The following is a 23695-nucleotide window of genomic DNA, read 5'->3' on the forward strand; positions in this document are numbered from 1 at the left end:
GATAAAACTCCTACTACTACTACTACTACAATTTATACTTTGTGGTAAGGCTTGCCACAAGCTCTCCACACTTAAATCATCAATGGGGAGATTTGAGCCAACTGCTTCACTGATTAGTCTTTTCACTTCTAAGACAATTGGCTTACATCTTCTTCCACAAGGATATGTCACAAAAAGGATAATTATTCTCTTGTTGGTCTATTTGCCTTATGGAATGCATGTTACAGTTCTCTCCCCCTTGATCCTATTACAGGGAGGACTTTGCTCTTGCAGTCTTTCATTTCTATAAACACAACTTCTTGGCTGCTGGCTATGTGGTTTACAACTTTCTCTTTCTGGATCCCTTGTTTTGTGAATGTTGTATTCAAATTGCATTGGTATCACTCTCGGCCTTCTCTGGCTTTGTATATGCAGGTTATAATGTCCCCTTATTGGATATCCCTCTTTGGAAAGTTACGTTTACTTTGCTTTGCTTTGGCTTCTCTCTGGCAATGCAGGTTACACTATTCCCCCCATTTGGAATCCTTAAGAAGAGGAGTTACTCCCAGTTTGCCTTAATTCAATTGTTCGATGTTCAAAATGATCATTATTATCTAGCAGTCTTCTTTGGAGCACCCCGGGGTTACCAGTCTCAGGCCAACTCACCCGCATGCCCTGGTGTCTCTCTCTCCGGACCTTGTCAGCATTTGGCAGCTCCTGTCAATCTGCCGACACTCGCGCTGACCGCCAATGGAGCTTTTACAGCTCTGGATACTCTCCGGTGAAAACCCAATACTGGAGCATTTCATGGACGCAGAGATCTTTCCTCGCTCTATGGATGGCCGACTTCACTACCGCTTCCCACTGCGCGTCCTCTGTATGAACCAGGGGTCCCGCCTCTGCCACGGTTCTGCTCCGTGTCCAGCTGTCAGCACAGCAGCAGCTTCTGCTTCTCCCTGCTGCATCTTCTTGGTCCGCACATTAAAGGCCTTTCTATGTTTAAAGGTCCTGCTCATGTGTGGGTCATTACAACTAGACCCCTCACCACAGTTTAGTAACTCTGGATCCTTCTTCCTCGTCTCAGTACTAAGAGCATTAGGGGATTATAAATCCATACTGTTCTTGTTCCTTTTAAAATCAGTTTTTCAACAAGCCCCTAACACTGTACCATCATTAGGGAAATTATCCAGAGGGTTCTCCCATTCCCCTTGACCTGAATCTCCTCCCACATAATACCACCCCCGGGGTCAGGATCAGGTAGCCATTCCCTTTCCCTGGCCATATGAGAAGAGGGCCAAGTAAGAGTTTTTGATATGATCACCTCAGATTCATCACACCATCCAGTTAGCTTAACGTGTCGACCTCTCTACCTGTCCCATTTCTTACCACATCTGCAGCTCCAGCTATGGAGGTAGCAAATGAGAAGCATAGTGGTTGTGTGCAGGGCAGATAGTCTCCAGGGTTCCTGAAACCTTTCCTCTAAGTAACCCAATTACAATGTAAGCCGTTGAAAACCATGCCTGGATTACACCACATACAAGCAACAGCACAGCTCAGCTCCCACCCACCAGTAAGTGGCTAGGAGAGGCCTGGGGAAAAGCCTGCATCTTCTGAGCATTGCGAATGTGATCTCTACTGTTTGTATTCCACACAATAGTATTTTTTTTGCAGTGAGGTTAGCAATTAAAGAATACACAGAATACACTGCTACAGCTGGAGCACTTTCAGGTGTAGTGTCAAACAAGCAGAACTGTGGTCACAGGCCTTCGTATTCTAGCTCAATTACCCTTGGTAAATAAAACTACAAGTACCAGAAATCAAAATTATGGGTCCGCTGGGAAGCTTCCAAAACTGGGTGGGCCTCATCCAGCTGATCTAACTGCTGACCAACCAAGACACCGGCCTTGGAAGTGAACCAGTTCAATGACAAGTTTCCTGTGAGATCTTTGCACGCTTTCCTCTCACGGCGTTGGAGCTTCACTGCTGAAATGAGGTGCACTCTATCAAGAACTCTCAGAACGTGTGGGGTGGAAAATATAACCACTTTAAATCCCATTAGACGGGTAAACTTTGTTTTAAAGGCCTCTAAACAATAAATTGGACTAACATTTTCCATAAAAGGCTGAAATGGCATTCCATCCCTCTTAAGTGGATAGAATTACGTGGCTATGTATTAAGCGCAGAGGGAGCATTTGGGGTACTTTACAAGTGATGTGGGGTGGGGGAGCAGTGTACATAGTGAGGGAAGCACATCGCAAGAGATCAATGCATGCGAGCGGAGAGCTTGCAATGGGTTAGGGCAGGCATTTGGGCAGCAAGGGACCTAGAAGCAACCAGAGGAGAAAATGGGGCAGAGCCCGGTCTCAGGTGAGGTAGGGAGTGGAGGTAGTGTGGCCCTACATGCCATTCCCTGGAGAGGGAAGCGTTATTCTCCTTACCCAAGATTAGAGATGAGGGGGACGGGGGGGGAGCGTAGACTGAAAAAGCCTGTCTGCTGCTGCATGTCAATCGCACGCACCAAACAAAAAGTGACAAAACACTCAAAAGAAACCCTCAGCATCGCCAGGTTCAGCCAAACTTGTGGCATCTTTGAAATGTAAAGAGAACGGAGCTGAATTCTGGGAGATGTTGGTTTTACACTCCTGCTAATAACTACTTCAGGAAGAACAAGTGTATTTTAACACCAGCTCATTGTCAGGTAACAACCTTTTGGGGTAAAGTTAGAACCCCAATGATGCACGAAGCAAAGTGGGAAACCACAAAATGCAGGAGCGTACATGCTGTTCAGCCATACAGAGCACTGAAGCAATAAAGGTTGGCCAAGAGAGCATTAAAAAAGCAACAACAAAAAACCTTGTTGTATGCCTGTGTATGGGAGGACAGGTCTGTAGGACCCCTCTCCCCTACATTGTCCACCTACGTGAAGCTCATGACTCGTCGGCAGCCCCCCATGCACCTGAGCCCGGGAGGCAGGGCGGCTGCGGATCGACAGGTGAGGCTGCCGACCAGTAGCCTGGTATAATATAGACAGCATTTTGTAGGAAGCCAGACTCCATTTTAAGTGGAATAGCATTCGTACAGAGCTGCAGCTTGGCTCTCACTTGACCGCACAAAGAGAAGCCTGCACTACCCCCAACCTCCACCTCATGGCAGATTCACCGAAGGCCCGTTCTCACGAACAACTAGACGCGAACAAGTAACAGAACAAACACTGTATCACTTACCTTCCGCAGTACATCATTTCCCTAGAAGTGACCGGACTTGTAGCCGGAGTCTGGAAAATAACAAGAACCATCCCAATCAAGTCTGCCCTGAACCTAACCCCTAGCATTTGTGATATATGGTGTCCATGACCCCCTGTTCAGTCCCCCCCCAGATGGGGTGCTAACAATACATACCAAAACCTTTGGGTTCCACCATTTTATTCATGCTGCTAAATGTGTGTTGGGAAGAGCTAGAACGTATAATGCTACTAAGGCCAGATGACCCCCGCCGGCCCCAAGGCACTGTGGGCTCGGATACTTATTGTATGAACACTCGAAAACCCATCCTGTGCTAAAGTTGCTCCTAATGTAAAAAACAAAGTAGTCGAAAAATAAATTAAAAAAAAAAAAATATATATATATATATGATACATTACTCACCGTAATCGTATTTCTGATGCTTGTATCTGCTTAGATTCACATGCTGTGCATAGGCCGACATCTAGTGGAAGCTGCGGAATATTACAGTTTGTTTTTCGAAACTCGAAAATGGGCGGCGACACAGGGCGTGCCAGTAATACTATCCCTAGTGTGACGTCCACTGTACCCAAGATCCCTCACGCGTCTAGGATCCTCAGATTGTATTTTTTCTGACATGAGGTAGCATGAGGAGTAGCGCGAGTACAGATAATCCAAGCAGATAGACAGAAAGTTAAGACTACAAGCAATCATGCCCCTTCTCTCGGAGAGGATGAAGGGTGGGTCGCATGTGATTCTAAGCAGTTACAAGCATCAGAAATACGATTACGGTGAGTAATGTATCCCTTCTGAGGCTTGTGGAATCTGCTTAGATCACATGCTGTGCATAGATTAGCGAGCAGTACCTGAAGAAGGAGGTGGGATGTGAGAAGGGTCATGAGCAAATAAGTGTCTTAGAACCGCTTGTCCCACTTGTGTATCTGCCTTGGAATGTGTGTCAATGCAGTAATGCTGAGTAAACGTATGAATAGAGCTCCAAGTAGCTGCTTTGCAAATGATGTCAAGGGGTACATTTGCAATGAAAGCCAGAGTGGCCCCAATGCCTCTAGTAGAGTGGGCTCTTGGCGTGAAAGGCAGAGTTATTTCAGAGAGTGAGTAACACAGCTGGATACAGTTAATAATCCACTTCGAGATGGCACCTTTAGAGACGCGATCCCCCTCTCTGCCTGTAGCTACGGAGACAAACAGTTGATCTGTTTTTCTTAGCGGTCTGGTTTTATTTACATCGTAGAGGACCGCCCTACGCACATCTAGGGTGTGTAGTTTCACCTCAGCCGAGCTTTGCGGGTCCTGGAAGAAAGCCGGAAGCTCGATGGACTGGTTTACATGGAATTTTGATATAAATTTAGGTGAGAACCTAGGGTGTGTGCGTAAAACCAGTTTGTCTTTATGGACAGTAAAGAAGGGATCCTGCACTGACAGAGCCTGAATTTCACTGACCCTTCTTATACAAGTAATAGCTACTAAGAAGGCCGTTTTATAAGTCAGGTGTTTGAGACTTCTTTTATGCATGGGTTCGAAAGGGGGGCCCATGAGCTTGGCTAGCACCACATTAAGGTCCCACCCTGGTGGTGGGTTTGAAATAGGAGGGTGAAGTCTCTTTACTCCTTCCATGAAGGCTTTAACTACTGGTACTTTCCACCACGAGACCTTGCTATGGGAAGTGGTGTATGCCGACAGGGCTGCCAGGTGTACTTTCAGTGAGTTAAAAACCAATCCTGCATCTAGCAGGTGGAGCATGTATGTAACAATAGTGGAAGGAGTGCAATCAACAGGGTAGATTGGTTTACTCTGGCACAAGATAACGAACCTCTTCCACTTGTCAAAGTAACAGTGCCTTGTGTTTGGTTTCCTAGATTCCTTTAGGATGTCCATACACCTCTGTGGTAAATTGAGATGTCCAAACTCTATGACATCAGGAGCCATGCTGACAGGTTCATTGAGTTGGGTTGCTGGTGCACTGTTTGACCTTGGTGCTGGGACAGTAGGTTGTACCAGGCTGGAAGTTTGATGGGCTCGCACACCACCATCCTGCGTAGGTGTGGGAACCACGGTTGTCTTGCCCACATGGGAGAAACTAGGACGAGCGTCATCGACTCTCTGTTCATCTTGTTCACCACTTTCCTGATGAGAGGAGTTGGTGGAAAAGCGTACGCAAACTTCCCTGACCAGTTCATCCACAGGGCGTTCCCCTAGGAGTCTGGTTGGGGGAACCTGGATGCAAATCCTGGGCATTGTCTGTTTCGCTTGTGGCAAATAAGTCTATAGTGGGGAAACCCCACTGAGAAGATATCTTCTACGACCTCTCTGTGTAGAACCCATTCGTGTTCCTCTGGGAGGGAGTCTCTGCTCAGAGCATCCGCTAGGGAATTGAGCTCCCCTGGAACATGTTGTGATGACAGGAAGATGTTCCGTCTGAGTGCCCATATCCAGATTTTCTGGGCAAGCTTGGACAGATTTGGCGAACAAGTCCTTCCTTGCTTGTTCAGGTAGAACATGGCTGTCGTGCTGTCCGTCCGGATTTGCACTGACAGGTTTAGTAGGTGGGGCTCGAACGCTTGAAGCGCTCTGAATACTGCCAGAAGCTCTAGCAGGTTGATGTGGTTCTTGGCCACTGAGGGAGACCAGAGACCCTGAGCTGTGTGGTGGAGATGGTGAGCTCCCCACCCCGTCAGACATGCGTCGGTAGTGACTACTGCCTGTACTTCGGGATCGTAAAAGGGTTTCCCCTGTGCGAGATTCTCTCTTGTCCACCAGTGAAGGCTTTGTACTAGTGTTGGCGAAACGACCACTAGATCGTCCCACTGACCACTTGCCTGAGACCACTGTTTCGCCAACCATTCCCTGCATGGGACACATGCGCAGGCGCGCGTGGGGGACCAGGTAAATACATGACGCCATCATGCCCAGTAAACGCATTGCTTTGCGTACCGTTATTTGTTGTCCGGACTGATAATGCGGAATTTGCAGTAGTATATTCCGAATTCTTTCTTCTGAAGGAAATGTCAACCCCTCCTGGGTATCTAGGATTGCTCCTAGGAACTGTTTGGAGGTGCTTGGCACTAGGCTTGACTTTTTCTCGTTGATTGAGAAGCCTAACTCGTGGAGGAGGTCGATAGTTCTTTGAATGTTTGTCCTGCAAATTCCTGGGGTTTCCCCCGTTATGAGCCAGTCGTCCAGATAAGGGTACACTGGGATTGCCTCCCTGCGTACGTGTGCAGCTGCCACAGCCAGTACCTTGGTGAATACCCTTGGTGCTGAAGCTATCCCGAAGGGCAGTACCTTGAATTGGTAGTGTCGACTGTCCACCTTGAAGCGCAAGTACTTTCTGTGCGCTGGGAACATGGAAATATGAAAATAAGCATCTTTCATATCCAAGGTTGCCATGTAATCCCCTTTTTTAGGAGGGGGGGGATTACCTCTTGTAGCGTAGTCATACAAAACTTTTGGGGCTTGACATACTTGTTGGCAGGCCGTAAGTCCAATACTGGGCGCATTGTCAAATCTTTCTTTGGCACAAGGAAGTAAGTTGAATAAATACCCTTGTTTACCTGGTGTCCCAGGACGAGTTCTATCGCGTCCTTTTCTAGCAGAATGGCGATCTCCTCGAGGAGAATCTTCTGATGTTCTAAAGAGTGTACTCTTTGTCGTGGAGGATGGTTCCGGGACGCTGCAGTAGTTCTATACAATATCCTGTGGATACTGTTGACAGCACCCATCTGTCTGATGTGATCCCTTCCCAAGCCTGGGTGAAGTTGGAAATGCGTCCCCCTACTGGGGTTGCGTGAGAAGGGACCCTGAACTGAGCGTCACTGCTTTGGTGGAGGTGTGCCGCCTCCCTTGCTGGGGCTGCCTCTGCCTTTACCACGACCTCTCCTATTACCCCTGCCGTAACCCTGGGTAGACTGTTGGCTGTTGTTCCACTGTGTACCCTGCCCCTGGGAATAGTTAGATCCTCTCTGGGAATATTGGCTGCGTGGGCGACGAAAATTACTATTCCCTCTCTGGTTAGGGGGTTTATTGGTTAACTGGCCAAGGGACTTGAGTGTCTCGTATTTGTCCTTGGCGTTCTTCAGTGCGTCTTCGACCACCTTACCAAGCAACAGATCGGCTTCAACCAGTTTGTCCAACAATGATGCCTGGGTTTCTGCCTTAAAACCCGACTGCCGTAACCACGCATGTCTCTTGATAACAGTGCCTTCAGCTATCAATCTGCCTGCGTTGTCCGCAGCGTCAAAGGTTGCTTTCAAAATGCAACCAGACGCGGCTCTACCCTCTGCGGAAATCCGAGCTAACTGGCCCTTTAAAGGTTCAGGAGCAGAGGCTATGAATGCCGCGACTTCTTCCCACTGATGGCAGTTGTAGCTGGCCAACAGGGTGGTGGAGTTTGCAATCCTTGCTTGATAGGCGGACGTTGAGGCTACTTTCCTGCCGAAACCATATAGTTTTTTGCTCTCCTTGTCGGGAGGAGCTTCGGACGATGACAAGGGTGTTCCAGCCCTCTTACGAGTGTTAGTGACAACTAGGGAGTCTGGCTTCAGATGTCCTCTTATAAAGAGAGGGTCAGACTGGGCTGCCCTGAAAAGTTTTTCAACCCTGGGAGTGACTGCTCTGGTGAGGTTCGGGTTCACCAGGGACGGGTCTATTCTTCGCTGAATGGACTTAAGGATAGGGATGGTCTGGGCAACAGGCCTCCTTTCCCCCACTAACTCCTCTGCGAAGTCCCTCTCCTCCTGGACACCGTGGGTGTCAATATGGAAATGTTCTGCTGCACGTGCGAGAACCTCATTTAGGAGGGGTTGGTTATCGACAGGGGAGTCGGCAACCGGGGCTTCGTTTTCTACCGGGGAATTTACTCTGTATGTTTCCGGGTCTTCCTCTTCTTGGTCCTCATCATCCCCATAGTAGCCCGTCCCGGTTTGCTCCTCTACCATGCCAAATTCTTAGTCCTCACCAAAGGAAGCCTCTCCTTGATAAAGTGAGTATGGTCTTGAGTATGGTTGTACCTCAAAGGGGTCTGTAGACCTCATCGGTGTTTCAAACCGGGGCTTCTTACTCGGGGGGGATAGGATCATTAGAGCCTGAGGGTGTCGCCCCTTGTGGATCATACGAAAGGAAATGTTCTGGATTTTTATCGTAAAAATCAGCCAAAGAAGACATCCTTGATATGACCCGATCTATGTCTTAACTCGACCATTTCTTGGAACTGGGAATGACTCTCTCAGCAAGTCTTTGGGATTTATCTTGAGTAGATTTGCTGGTTTTAGACATATCAGCAGACCTGGTCTTGTCTCTCTGTTTAGGGGGAGTGGTGTGTTTCACAGGTGTGGAAGAGTGCAAAGGCTGCTTCTTCTGCTGTTTTCCCCCCTCCCCGTGAGTGGAAAAATGGTTTCCCTGTCCTTTTGTGGCTCCGGAGGTTTTCGACGCCTGGCGTCGAGGATCGGGGGTAGGGTCCCTGTCCTTCGAGCGTGGGGCCTCGCTGATTTTGACTGCGGGCTCCGACTCCTGGAGCGCGGCCTGGGGGTGGAAGTCGTCTTCGTCTTCCGACGATCGAACTTCTGTTAGCCTAGGGAGTGAGGCACTCTTGGCAAGAGTGGATGATTGCCTGAAGTCATGCGGCGATCTTGATCGAGAGCGCCCAGAGGACACCGAATCGGACCGTTCTGTTTGTGCCTCTTTCCGAGAACTCAACGTCGTCGAGTCTCGGTTGGACTTCGTGTGTTTAGTGTGTGTGGTGTGTGAAGCGCTTGTGTCGCCAGGGGTCTTCCCCATAGCCGCCCTGCCGGACGACCTTCCGAGGTCGGGGACTTGCGCTCGGCTGTCTTTCGACGCCGCAATGCCCTCGCCGTCCAAAAGTACGGCGTCGCTGCCGTCGCTGAAGGCGCCCTCCGCTGCCATGGCCGCCTGCCTGGCGTGGTGGGCCCAACGCTTCGTCGAACGGTCCTTAAGTGTCTTAGGTTTGAACCTACTACACGCTCTGCAGTTCGCTTCGGGGTGGTCCCTCGGCAAGCAGAGATTGCACGTGGCGTGCCCGTCAACCCAAGGGTATTTGCGATTGCACTTGCGGCAGAATTGAAAAGGGGTACCCTCCATACGCACCTTAAGGCAGCGGGCTGTTAAGTGTAGGAAATGTATAAGGTGTACCTATATACCAAGAGTGTAGAGTATGTACAACCCCCCACTCTCCCTACTTGCAGGGCCGAGGCCAGAGGCCTTCCGAGGCCCGGGCCGAGGCCAGAGGCCTTCCGAGGCCCAAATCCGTTGTGCAGCAGCCGACGGTTGATTTCTTCTCCAGCCGGCGTCGAGTTGTCGAAGTTCGACGTTGGGATGGGGAAGGATGTAAATAAATTATTTTAGCAAAAGTATGGCTAAGGCCAGGGGACTCAGCAAAATGCTTCCGACCAGTATGGCGGAAAAAAACAATCTGAGGATCCTAGACGCGTGAGGGATCTTGGGTACAGTGGACGTCACACTAGGGATAGTATTACTGGCACGCCCTGTGTCGACGCCCATTTTCGAGTTTCGAAAAACAAACTGTAATACTCTGCAGCTTCCACTAGATGTCGGCCTATGCACAGCATGTGAATCTAAGCAGATTCCACAAGCCTCAGAAATATATATATATATATATATATATGATGTGATAATACATGATTGTGTTGTATGTAGGCCATCAAGGGCACTGAAGTAGTTCTTACTGTAATCGAAATGTTAGATTAAACGCATTGATTTCTTGTTCTCAAGCACATAACCTACCTTGATGCTACCTCATGTTTGTTACGCGGTCAACGTTCCTATAAACTACAAGTGTAAGGCCGACCGATGATATGTATCGCTTATTAATCTTCATTGCTATGAACTTACTAATATAAGCATATGTAAACAGGAGAAGCGTGTAATTCCCCTATTGCTCCCAGCTTTAACATTCATCCCCACCAATGGTATAATGTGCAGCCCCAGGAACAGAAAATCACTCAGAGTTACAAGGCCATCTCCCCCTCCTCCCGCCAAGGTCCACCGGGGTTCGCTGGTGTTCGAGCAGCACAGCCTCACCTCCCCACATTCCTGCTGGACCTGCCACAAGTATTTACCTCCATCAATGTCAGAGGCCGCCATGGCTTGGCCATGTGAATTATGAGCTACCTGGTCCTAAACCCCACCGCCTTTGAGGCACCAGTTATGTGTCCTTCCTGACCCGATGGTATTCCAGTTCACCCCAAGTTAACGGGCCATGGAGCTAGTTATTCACCTCTGTAGTAACATATCGTAAAACCATCCCTCAGTACATCTAACAGAATGGAATGACAAAGCAGCGTACCCTGTGCTCCCTGACACGAGACCTGGACTCATGAGACCATGTCCGGTCATTAGAGGCATCTTTATAATGATGTAGTGTTGAAACTTCACGTTGCATACTGTTTTCTCTGTCTCCCTCTGATCTTAGATTAATGTATTGTAGGATTTGCAGGACAACTGAAACTGTGCAGTATAATGAATGGATCTGAGTGTGTGGCCACAGGGGCAAAGTGTTAGTGCAGCCACCAATCATCAATACAAACCGTGTCCGGCTTGGCAGCTCCAACCCGTCGAGCCCAGCCGAATCGTCCACCCCACGTTGGCACCACGCACATGTTCACCAATCCTGGAGCAGCTCTTCGATACATCGCCTATAGTTTAGTCAACGCCACCCAATCCCTGAGACTATGTGCCCCCCTATAGCTTACATGATGCATGACGTATTTTTGTAATAAATAGGACTGTCTTTGCTATTGTCAGACAGAGCACTCACAGAGTTTGCAGAGTCCTTTGCATGCCCTATATTGATCTATATAAACCCTTTTAACTTCACCCGCACTTGGTTGTGGTCTCATTCCCTTCTGGGGTGTGTCCTTTATTGCCTCTCATTAGGGGGGTGTACGGCCTTACTGGGGGACGCTTACTTTCACCTGTCATCAGAAAAATATATTGGAGAAGGCAACCGCATTCCCTCGGATGGAAAGGCGCTGCCCAATGGTCCAGTGCTACAGAACCTCTTGCATGAAAGCTTAGGCCCATCAGCAATTCTCAGAGACAGATGCACACTTAGTATGCATGGCGATGAAAACTGCAGCATTCTGCACTGTCTCAGCTCATTTCATCACAGACTCCTAAATCCGCAGAGCAGCAAGACTAGAACCAAACTAAAGACTCGCACTCCACAGTGTGATTTACGAGAAGTGCGAGAGACCACATTAAAGCCAAGGCCTTACAGTATCTGCCCTGCAATACAATGGGTGAACAGGTTGAAGACTTGCAAAAAGACAAATCTACAGGCATTTTGCAAAACTGAAAAAAGTGCCCAGAGCACAGCGGGTCCCTGTGGGACACTATAGGACGGTGTTATATAAAACTAACACTCCCATACTGTACCTACGTTAGGATAACAAGTGGAGTGCCTGCTCAGACAAGGTGGACGTCAAACAAGACGTCATACTCGATCATCAAATGCCGCCCAACGCTAGGGCTTACTCTAGCACCAAATATCACCCACCGCTGGGGCTTACTCTAGCATCAAATATCACCCACCGCTAGGGCTTACTCTAGCATCAAATATCACCCACCGCTAGGGCTTACTCTAGCACCAAATATCACCCACCGCTAGGGCTTACTCTAGCACCAAATATCACCCACCGCTAGGGCTTACTCTAGCATCAAATACCACCCACCGCTAGGGCTTACTCTAGCATCAAATACCACCCACCGCTAGGGCTTACTCTAGCACCAAATATCACCCACCGCTAGGGCTTACTCTAGCATCAAATATCACCCACCGCTAGGGCTTACTCTAGCATCAAATATCACCCACCGCTAGGGCTTACTCTAGCATCAAATGCCACCCACCGCTAGGGCTGACTCTAGCATCAAATGCCACCCACCGCTAGGGCTTACTCCAGCATCAAATGCCACCCACCGCTAGGGCTTACTCTAGCATCAAATATCACCCACCGCTAGGGCTTACTCTAGCATCAAATATCACCCACCGCTAGGGCTTACTCTAGCATCAAATGCCACCCACCGCTAGGGCTTACTCTAGCATCAAATGCCACCCACCGCTAGGGCTTACTCTAGCATCAAATGCCACCCACCGTTAGGGCTTACTCTAGCATCAAATATCACCCACCGCTAGGGCTTACTCTAGCATCAAATGCCACCCACCGCTAGGGCTTACTCTAGCCTCAAAGGCCAGCCAATGCCTAAGCTTACTCTAGCATCAAATGCCACCCAACATTAAATCCTACTATTGCATCAATGGTCACCCAACGCTAGGTCCTGCCATTGCCTCAAATGCCACCCAACGATCAGGCTTATTCTAGCATCAAATGCCATCCCTGTGCCAGGACTTACTCTGGCATTAAAAGGGATTAGTTCGTTAAAACAGATCCAACACCAATACTAGCCATCTGAAGCAACAAGGACGATAGTAGAAGTAAAGAATTAGGAAAGATGCAAAAGGTGAACATTTCTTTTAGAAAAAGAAGCGAGGTATATTGCGGGGTTAATATCAACACTGAAAATACTACATTAAATTTGTATTCACTTATATAGCCCGTTCGCCAAAGTGCATTACCAAAAAAATAAAGAAAAATACCGTACAAAATAAAGTATTAAGCCACAATAATTATTGACGTAAGGAAAGAAGATACATTTTAATTAAGGTACGACGTAATGAAAGTCGGAAATACCTCATGGGTAGAGGTAGTGATTACAGTGTTTAGATGCTAATAATGAAAAAGTAGTAACATATTACAAAACTCTATCTTTTGCGTTTTCAAGATTTTGTTTAAACTTCCACTCCTGCAGAATCACCTGTCAATATGGCCCTTACTACAATGAAGTCATAAGCCATTTCCAGTTTGAAAGTTGTGTTTTTAAGAAACTAGATTCCCCCAGAGGTCGCTTGGTGCTCAAGGAGCCTCACTGCCAGGCCCTTCTCTTTAAAAAAAATGTCACATGAAGTATACCATGCACTTGATCTCATCCCACCCACAAGACGCACACCGTTCCCTTCCCCACCACTCTCCACCTACCTTTTTAACCCAAAGTTCGGCATCTTTTAGAAAAAACGCCACATTAGAGTGGTCATTCGTTTTTAAAATGCTGCTTTCACATGTTACCTGGCAGACCCGAAATGTCCTAGCAAACACAAACCCTAAAGAGAAATGACACATGCATCTCAAAAGTGAACCGCAAAGGGGCCAAGCACACTAGTTCTGCACGGTCTGTTCAACAGATCATGGATGCATTAAATCTACTGGACCTCTGTGCAGTGGAGGCACAGCAACTCTAGCAGTCCAGTCTCGTCCTTTGGCTCTGAATGAGATCTAAGCAGCCATTGTGATGCACCAGAGAGTACATGGCGGCAGCCAGGAGGAGGAGAAGGTGATTACCTTATAAAAGCAGTCCATGGACAGCAGCACCACCCAAGGCACATCCAGGGCTTCAATGATCTTATTTGCGACCGTCGTCTTCCCAGAAGCGCTGCCTCCACAAAGTCCTGAGGCGGAAAAAAGAGGGATTAGGGTCAATTCCAGAGTATTCAATAAGTGCACTGATTATAAAGCTCTGTACATAGTCAAAGGTAGGAGTGCTTTCAGGGGTAAAGCTAAACCCATAGAAAACCAAGATCAGGCGACCTAAGAAACCGAAGACTTCAACGCAAGGCACAGTAATGGGAGTAGCAGGAAATCACTGGGTATGGAAGAAATCCTGTGGCACCATTCACACTATGAGAGACGAAATACAGGGTTCAAATTTCAAGTCCCAAGCTACTAGTCAGCCATGAAGTCACTTGCCACCTCAATTCCATACATACACACCGCACACCATATCTTACTGACCAAGAGTTAATTCTCACTAGCTAGTGGTGAGTGGAAACGTTGCATCCTGATAAAAACAATGTGAATATGTGGACGAATTAGAAGCACTGGAATGTTAAACTCTTTAAAGTAATTTACCGGGGTCTTATAAAGTGCGTTTTTGTGGACATTTTCAGGGTAGCCTCTTGGCACCAGGTCCTGCGAAAAGAGGGGGCCATGCCAAATAAAGGATCTACGGTGCCAAATTCAGAATCTAATGATGTATCCATCCTACTGGCATCCCCTAATCCTTCAACCAAAACAGCAAGGCCAGGGTCATAAATTTGCTCTAGTTCCCCTGGCAAACCCACATTCCCCGAACTGATGTCAATCTCCAACCCTAAAGGTTTATCCTATGGTAAAAAAACTCAAACAATCTAACAGTGGATCCAGCAGCAGTGCTGGAACCAGTACCAGTGCCAGAGCACACCGTAACCTTTGATGCCACTGGGTACCTGACATCTTAAAGCAGCCAAAGATGAGCAAGTAGACCACGAGCCTCCATTGGCCAGTAACAGCACAGTGTACTAAATGAACAGCCTTGGAGCCGGACATATAGTCAATCTAACAAGCAATGACAAGGTAAACAGTGTGGACATTTGTATGGGCAAGGCATTTCTAGGCACTGCCAAACTGTTATACCTGGCCATAAGAATGGCAAAGTTGGAAAATGGTGCAATTACCTGGGCATACGATAGCAGTGTTTGACTAATTCCTACAGAATACCCATGCAGAGGCCAAAACAGTTGTGTAAATGTGTGGGTTTAACAGAACGCCAGTGCAGGGAAGACGTAAATCAAGTGGCTGAAAGCATATGTTGGGTGTAGTGCTCCAGATAAGATTTTAGAGGTGGGAGTATTTTATTCTCCATTTTTAAACTTTGAGAGTAAATGTGATTTGAAGAGAGTAAACATGACTTTTCTCCTTTGCAAGAGAGTAAAATGTATGCAACATCCAACCGACGTGTGCAAAAACTGTATGGAAATCATTACTATGCTGCAGCTTTCTGCATTTACACCTTTCATTATTTCTGCCCATTTGATCTGTCCTGTATATATTTAAATGTTGACATCACAAAAACCTAGCCATTTATATAATAAAGCAAACACGAATTGTATTGTGTGTTTTGAGATGCGATAGCAGAATTGTCTTTTGATGTTTAATGAAAGTCCTAATTTCCTGGAGCTATTACTACCTAATGGTATGCCAGTGTTATGATACAACAGTGCAGCGAGGCAAGGACTCCATGCTAAATTCTATATCTAATATATTAGTCAAATGGTAATGTATATAGCTCTTTCAGCAAAGCGTCGTGCATAGAACATATTTATCACAATTACCACCAAACCAAAGTCGGTACTCCTTTATCAACCTCAAAAGGATGAAAGGCTGAGTTGGACTTGCCGGGATTTGAACACGCAACCTAGAGATCATGCACAGATTGCAGCAACGAGTGCTCAACCGGCTGAGCTATCTTATTGGCTAACATCCTTTAGAGGTTGGTTAACTGAATATCAACTGAGGTATAATAATCACAGTACCTAGATGTATGATGAACCATTTATGAAGCACTACATAAAGTTAAATACCTATCAGTGTTATCACAAGGACAGGTTTTGCTGAGCTTCTATTTCAATTACCAATGTAACTTTCATTTGTTTTTGAACAGCGCTTGCACTTCCTTGAGAGTCAGGTTTTGGATGTTTTAAGTGTAGCCCTGAAGATTTGAGAGGCTAGAACACCTGTGATCAGTGTAATGACAATCACTCACCCTTGAGCAAAGACTCTGCTGCCACTGACCATTTATAGTAATGTACCCCATTGACTGCAAGGCTGAATGGATGTAAACTAGACTGTGCATAGTCATCATTTTTACACACTCTTTTTGTAATTACAGTGTAAATTAAATTATAAGTCTAAAAATGATCTGCCTCCGCATGATTATGGACACAGCACCGGAACTTTGAAAAATACAATTTTGCAATATTGGTTTGCTTTCACTGGGGAAAAACAGCATAACTTGTTAAAAAAATATGAATTCTCAATTGCAACTTAGTTTTCCATCTTATTAATTATACAATCCTATAGCAAAACATGCACAGTGCTTCTGAAGCTGAATGGAAATAACCCATTCCTTTTATCACAGTGTGCAGTTTATTTTTTTGAAAGGCTTCAGAGAAATACATTCTGTTTCAGAGGTGGCTTGCAATTACATCCATGTAGATAATCAAACAAAGCCTTCTGGTTTTTGTCAAGTAACCTGACCTTTGCACTGCCATCTGCTATAAACCGGTGTGTAAATGTACCCAGGAACATAAAGCTGTTGTATTTACAAGATTTAAGTGTGTAAAAAGGCCTCATACCCACCTTATCTTTAGGCCTGGTTGGGTGCATTTAAATGCCCCCAACTGCAGGCATTTCAACCCTGCAACAAAAAACGGCCTGGCTTTTGCTTTTCATGTAAAGTCAAAGAGCCATGTGGAAAGAGGCCTACATGTCATTATCAAGGGACAAGCAGCAGTTTCATTGACAAAAGGAGGAGGAATCAAATAATCCTGTGACATGGAAAATAGGATTTTTAAACATTGAAAACAAAAACGGCCTACACGCGTTTGCAAATAAAAACAGCTTTAAAAAACCACAACGGAAAAATATCACTGCTCACAGAAATATTTCAGTAAAGCAAATCATGAGGTGTGGGTTGTATATTATGTCTCACCAACAATACTCCATTGACATTTGAAGTGACACAGAAATTAAACAGCCGCAGAAGGCTGAGAGCTGTTTTTTGTTTTTAGAATTTCCTTGACCATTGAGATCAAGGACCTCAGTTTGATAAGACACACAGACTCAAGGCGATGATAAAGTAATGTATCGACCTTGAAGACATGTGCAACATGTTCGCAGATAGGAAAGTAGTAAGCAAGGAAAGGGAAAGACTCCTCCATACCCTTTGTACCCTTGATAGGTGCAAGTACAAGCAACAACCTAGGGTATTCCCTGGAGTGAGGGACAAGTAGAGAACATAGGGATATTTAGTTAGAGATAGGGATTCAGACCACAGGAATAACATTTTCAATCAATTGATCCTGTCAATATGGTGATACAAAATAGTTAGGCAAAGACAGGATAAGCAAGCCTTTGACTCCTAGTTTTTTCTATATTGCTATGTAAGTAGCAATACCCCCAGCCCTTAACTGCATGAGAACTTCATTCTTGTAGCATTGCATCCAATATTTCCACACTGAAAATTCCCCCATTGAAAACCCCAATTGCCAGTACATTTCAGAAATCTCCCATTGAAGAATCTCTTGTTTGACTGTATGTTAGCAAATTCCCATTGAAAAACCCCTCATGTGTCTATGTAAACCTTTAGTATTTTTGTAAGTCAATCAATTAATTCCCCATTGAATTTCAAGGGATCAAGATTGGTGGAATTCAAAACCAGCAATCTTTTTCCCAGTGTTTTTGTTAATTGTTATAGTTATTAAGTGTTGCCCAAAAGAATTAATCCCATTGTGCCCTGATAACCGAATTTCTCCTTGCATCGGTCATCCTGAACCAAAAAAGATTTTCCTTTTGTGAGCTAACCCGTTTCCCAGAGCCTACCTGTCATTTGCAGCCTCAGTAAAAAATGAATTCCTTTTGCATTTTTCTTTTCCATTGAAATGGAGCTTAACATCCCAAAAAACGATTTTCATCTTCAGTTCATCTTTCCCTATGATGTGGTCAATACGAATTTCCATTTGCATTCTCTTTGCATTACCCATTTGTTGCATATTCTAAAAATCGTTTTTCTCCTTGTGTGCCAATTAGTATTCCCTAAAAGCCCTGCCTTTCTTTCTAAACATAAGCAAGCAAATTCCCTGTTTTCTCTCTTTCCCCTAGCAGTTGTGAGAAATAATAAAAAAACCTTTCTTCCATTGGTGCTCCAAAAATGGAATTTTCCCTACTTTGCTGGCTCCCCATCTTGTTTCTGTGGGCACCACACCAAAACAGATTTCCCGCCCTGTACTCTTACTCCCTGCCACTGCCTTCCATTCAAAGGAATCAAGTCCAATTGATGTTTGGGTGGTTCAGTGTTGCAGGGGGAGTGCTTAATGTTAGTGCTATCATTGTGTGGTAAATTCTTCTTCTGTTCTGCCATTAGAAAAGGGAAGCAACTGTGACAGTATATCTTAACCTGCTTGTTTATAGAGATTATTTCATTTTAATTGGTGGCTGTTGTAATTGGTTGATTTTCCTTTGACATTAAATAATACATTAATAAAGATCTTATTGATACCCACCGGCCTGGTTCCAAGTCCATTGTGCCACGGGGTGTTTGTGGAGGTTGGGTGCAAGACGGGTTGGAGGTCTACACAAAAAGAATCCGTAGTATACTAAAAATAAAAAAAGTGTTTTAATTGTGCGTCACATTCATCGTATGGGAAGGAGTTCCCTGGCTTGCATGTGCCATGTAATGAACCATGACAAATTGGGGGCTCATGCCGTGATTGAGAAAAGTGTTTCACCCATGACAGTGCAACAGAGCAGGCTATTCTCTGAAGGTTTTGTTACATTTAGTGCATAGAAAGCTGGGTTCCCTTGTGAAGGCGCCATCCAAAGTTGTACCTTGGGTTACAGGGCTGTGTGTGTAAATAAAATATAGTGAATACAAACTAAGCAGAGGCAGGGTTGTGATTTTGCCCTTGCATAGAGAACCCATCAGGTGCAGAACACATTTCAAAATGAGCACCGAAGAAATTAACATGGCTAGGAAGCACCTTCTATTCAAATTGTTCATTAAAGGTGAATGGGCAGAATAATAGCATCAAGCATGGCAAGCTAGAATGATGCAAGAGGTTACAACTATAAATATAGATGTGTGGCAGGATAATGGCCTGTGACTTCAAGCCCTGACAGATTTGTATATGACGCAGACCACCAGAGATGGGCAAATTAGAATGGCTCAGCTCACAGCGTATATGTATTTCCATATGATGATCATGGAGGAAAGGTACCAGGAGATTGTAGTCTCTTAAAAAAATCAATCTGAGCTGTGGGATCAAACACAGAGAGTTAAGGCAAGTAGAGGAGGAAGTGAAACAGAGCCAAAATTCTGAGTTAAAATTAGGAGACATCATTCAGCAGCTAAAGGATGAGTTAGCGGCACAGCAACAAATTAATTTAGAGCAAGAGTCCCAATTTTCTGCGCTGAGTGAGGAACATCAAGAGAACCAGAGGGAGAGTCAACAAAAATTAAGTGAGCAAGCGGTGCATAATAGAGCCTGTTTAGTGGACATTTGTGCTTTCCAAATGCAAATTAAACAACTCAAAGAGGAGAATAACCAGTGGATCATATAGGAGGTCCATTCCCTGGCGGAATTTGATCAGGAGCGCTAGAATTTGAGCACTATGAAACGACAGATCCCCCTCAGTGAGGAAAACATGAAATTGTGTCAGGAGATGAATACACTGTCAGGAAGTGTACCAGTTAATGAGGGATATGGAGGAAGGTGAGTCATGTTCTCAGGTACTAACATGAAGGTAGAAAATGAAAAACTAATGGGACCCTAACGCCCCTCTTAAGACTATAAAACCACCGTCTTCCAAGGGGCTCGTTGCTGCTAATTAGCGTTACAAGCTACACGCGGTTTCGTCCGTTACTTCTTCGTGTCTTCCTACACGATTCCTCATCTGAACTCCTGGTTTTGACCTTTGCCTGACTACTGGGTTGCCTCGTCTCCTCCTTTATTCCTGTCGTGCTCATCTGGTTGTTTGACTCGGAACGTTACTGGATCCGGCTCCCTTCTGTCTCTTGCGGTACTTCATTCCAGGTTGCCGCTTCTGCACTCGGAACCAAATTACTGTCGACTGTCTACTCGAAATACATGTGTGCTCAGGTACATACTTAATTGACTATCCCCATCTCTGTTACTATTTATCTCCACGACTTGTTTGGATATTTGTCTTCTGTTGGATTCTGGGACATTGAGTGACTTTCCTGTGAGATTGTCCTTAAGTGCATATAAACGCTTTCCTGAAGCTGCTCCAACCCGGCACTAGTGCGACCCTCGTGCCGTCCGGGGCTACTTCCCTATACTAACATCCCTGTTAGTTATTTTCTCCTGTCGTCGTCTTCTGTTTCCTGGATTCCTTTCCTCAATATATCCTTATTCAGGTTAGTTGTTACCAATTCTATATATAGTTGAGACCGATAATGAATTAGACCATTTCCACTCATTTTGTGTTATTCCTTGTAGATCCACCCCGGGGAAGCTCCGATCCAATACCTATCTAGGTAGTTGCCCATTTAATTCAACTGTTCTAATCACTTGCATTAACCTCAACACTGTCTAATATCTTTGTATTCCTTTGCAGCATTGGTATTGGCGGTGTGTGTTCTCCCCGCTCTTTTATTCAATTGACACCTCTGTCTGTCCCAACCGAAACAGCAGAGAGGTACATTGTGGAAAAGAGCCCCTCTTTGAGGAAGCCGGAGTCTTGTACTCAGGGGAGCTGGGATGGAAGGCCGAATATCGATTCTTGTACCACCATCATCTCCAAGGTCACTTCTCTGCATCTTCGGCCTATTTTGGAGTGGTGAGTAACAATACCAATCTTTTTACATTTTACCATGAAAAACCGTTTTATGGTTTAGACCAGAAAACGGGGGCATCAGATAGTGTCGTTTTGAATTTTTAGTATAAGTTGTAAAGACGAAATGTCTATATTTAGTGAACCTTAGTTAAAATTCAACATTTTGAACTCTATTAAAATTATTGTTAATACAATTAAGATTCATTTTTAGGCTTGTTCCACAACCTATATTAATTCATACTAATATTCAAAGTATAGACAAAAATATACTTGTACACAAAATGTAGGAAGTTTATTCATATATATTTACATGCCCTCCCCAAGCATATCATGACCCAATTGGTTAGGAACTTCCATGATCAAAGGACCCTGGATTGGGTAATAGAAAAGGCTACCCGGATCTATGAGGTCCAAAAACCTGTTGAAAACAGAAATACTCCCAAAAATCCCAAAACCATCCAACACCCCTGCTGCTGCCAAGGTGGGGGAAGTGAAGAGTACCCCCATTTTGGATTTAGAAATGGGGGGGCAAAAACAAGCCTCCCTCTAATAAGCCAAATGAGAGGCAGAGAAGCCCCTCTGATAAATCCCAAGTGGTTGGTAGCCAGGCAGGGTATCCAACAAATGCATCACCTGACCCTGCCACCTACATTAGCCAGAGGTACAAGGGTAACAGACCCATCTTGGGTGTGTTGTTTTTTTTTTCCTCTCCCTCTCCCCTCTCCCCTCTCTGCTTTCAGGATTCTAGACCCCCAAAACAGGCAGAAGGGAGACCAAGGATGGAGGGCTACCAGGGAAACTCAATACCCGAGCTACTCCGGGAGAAGGGACATATGCCCTTCCACAGAGCAGCAAAAGGTACGACTCTAGACCCCCCCCATACCAAGCAGAGAGGATTTCACAACTGGAGAGCCAGGTCCAAAGTCTGATCCAAGACCTGAGTCGCATGTTGAGAGCTCAGCAGGGCCCTCAAATGAACGTGGCTACGCAGAACCGCTTCCATATCTATGACAGGTAATCACCACAGCTGTGCTGCTTCGGAAAATTTTCTGCGTCCTGCGGCGTCGATGAGCTGTCCTCGAGGGCCTCCGTCGAGCCGACGTCACCGGATGTTATAAGTAGGACGCACGACGCCCGTAGCCTCAATTGTAGTTTTTTCCCCAGAACGTGTGGCACCAATCTTCTGCCAGGTTGACCACAGAAAGTCTTGTGGAAACTTAAGCTGCAATCGCATAAGAAATTCTGTAGCGGGGCAGGTAGGGAGGGAGTGATATGGAATATGTCATCGGACCATCCCATCGAAAGAACGTTACCAGGTAAGAGAGTAACTCATTCTACGAGGGGATTGGGTCCTCCAACGTATTCCATATCTATGACAGACTCCCAAAGCAGTACCAACGAATGGAGGAGGAAAAAAGAATTTAGAATATAGAATTTTAGAATGTCCAATCAAATTGCAAAGTAAAGGACCGCCTTGCCAAATCTAGGGAGTCGTGTCGTACAAAGGTATGGACCGAAGCCCAAGTGGCTGCTTCACAGATGTTCCGAATAGGAACGCCCCTCTGCAGGGCAGTAGAGGCAGCCATACCGCTAGTAGAATGGGCCCGTAAGCCAACCGGAGGGACCTTACCCGCTAAGCGGTAACATTCAGAAATTGCCAAGATAATCCATCTAGACAAAGTCTGCTCAGTAACAGCTTGTCCCAAACGCCTTCCAGCGTAACCTATAAAGAGCTGATCATCCACTCTGACCCGGGACATGCGTGAAATGTAGAAACGTAAAGCTCTCCTAGGATCCAAACTATGGAGCCTCTCCTCTTCCTTACCAGGATGCGGAGGAGGATAAAATGCCGGAAGAATGACCTTCTGGCTTAAATGAAATTCCGACACCACTTTCGGAAGAAAAGAAGGACGAACTCCAAGGACAACCCTGTCCTTATGAAACACAGTGAAGGGTGGTCTAACTGAAAGTGCCTACAACTCACTCACTCTGCGAGCGGAAGTGACCGCAACTAAAAATATAGTTTTAAGAGTCAACAGTCTCAAAGGACAAGAAAGTAAAGGCTCAAATGGAACACCCATTAGAAATTTTAGAACAAGGTTCAAATCCCAACCAGGCACCAGGAAAGGTGACGGCGGAAACAAATTAGTGAGTCCTTTGAGAAACTGAGAAATTAAAAGGAATCTTGAAGTAAGAACACTCCTCAGACGAGCGCTTAAATATGGACAGCGCCGCCAGGTAACCTTTAATGGTACCCACATGTAGGCCCATGTGGGCTAATGAAAGCAAAAAAGACAGAACCACAGAAATGTCACATGAAAAAAGATCCACATTCTTAAGCCTGCACCAGTCGCAGAACATTCTCCAACGGCAACGGTACAGGGACTTGGTTGCAGGCCGTCTGGCCAAAAGCAACACCTCCATCACGTCTTCAGGGAGGTCCCAATCCTTATACCTCAACCTTTCGGAAGCCAAGGGTGAAGGTTGAGGGATCTGACCTCTGGATGAAGAACCTGAACCCCCCCCCACCCCCCATTGAGAGCAGATCGTCTTGGTAGGGAAGACGACGCAGAGGGCAGATGGACAAGTGGAGAAGGTCCGGGTACCACGTTCTTAGAGCCCATGCAGGAGCAATGAGGATCATCCGGGAACCGAACCTCCGTAACCTCCGCAGCACTTGCGGGATGCCGGGGACTGGAGAAAATGCGTACAGCAGTGGGAAGGACCACTCCACCACAAACGCGTCTCCTAAGGCTCCTCTTGGAGGAAATTCTAGTGAGCAGAACCTTTCGCACTTCCGGTTGACACTGAAGGCGAAGAGATCCACTTGAGGGGTCCCCCAAAGGGCGAAGATCTCCAGGATGTCGAGCGTGGCACCGATGGCTTCGACACAGTCCTCGAGGGCGGAGCCCCGAGCGTTTCCTTCGACAGCCTGGGCGCTGACGGCTTCCACAGAGGCGGAGCCTCGAGAGAGTCCCTCGACTAACTCGGTGCCGA

At 46.1% G+C, this 23695-nt stretch overlaps 1 protein-coding gene across 4 annotated transcripts in view; it reads right to left on the reverse strand.

Annotated features, from left to right (window-relative positions):
• The window catches only part of LOC138453040 (uridine-cytidine kinase-like 1), a 446519-nt gene that overhangs the window by 261838 nt on the left and 160986 nt on the right, over nt 1–23695 (reverse strand). For all 4 annotated transcript variants that reach the window (XM_069605485.1, XM_069605486.1, XM_069605487.1 and 1 more), the window contains exon 3: nt 13649–13755. In XM_069605485.1, coding sequence (XP_069461586.1) covers nt 13649–13755 — 107 coding nt within the window. The remainder of the gene's footprint in view (nt 1–13648; nt 13756–23695) is intronic.

Source organism: Ambystoma mexicanum, chromosome 4p (genome assembly GCF_040938575.1).
Source record: "Ambystoma mexicanum isolate Mex_15411 chromosome 4p, UKY_AmexF1_1, whole genome shotgun sequence".
NCBI lineage: Eukaryota > Metazoa > Chordata > Amphibia > Caudata > Ambystomatidae > Ambystoma > Ambystoma mexicanum.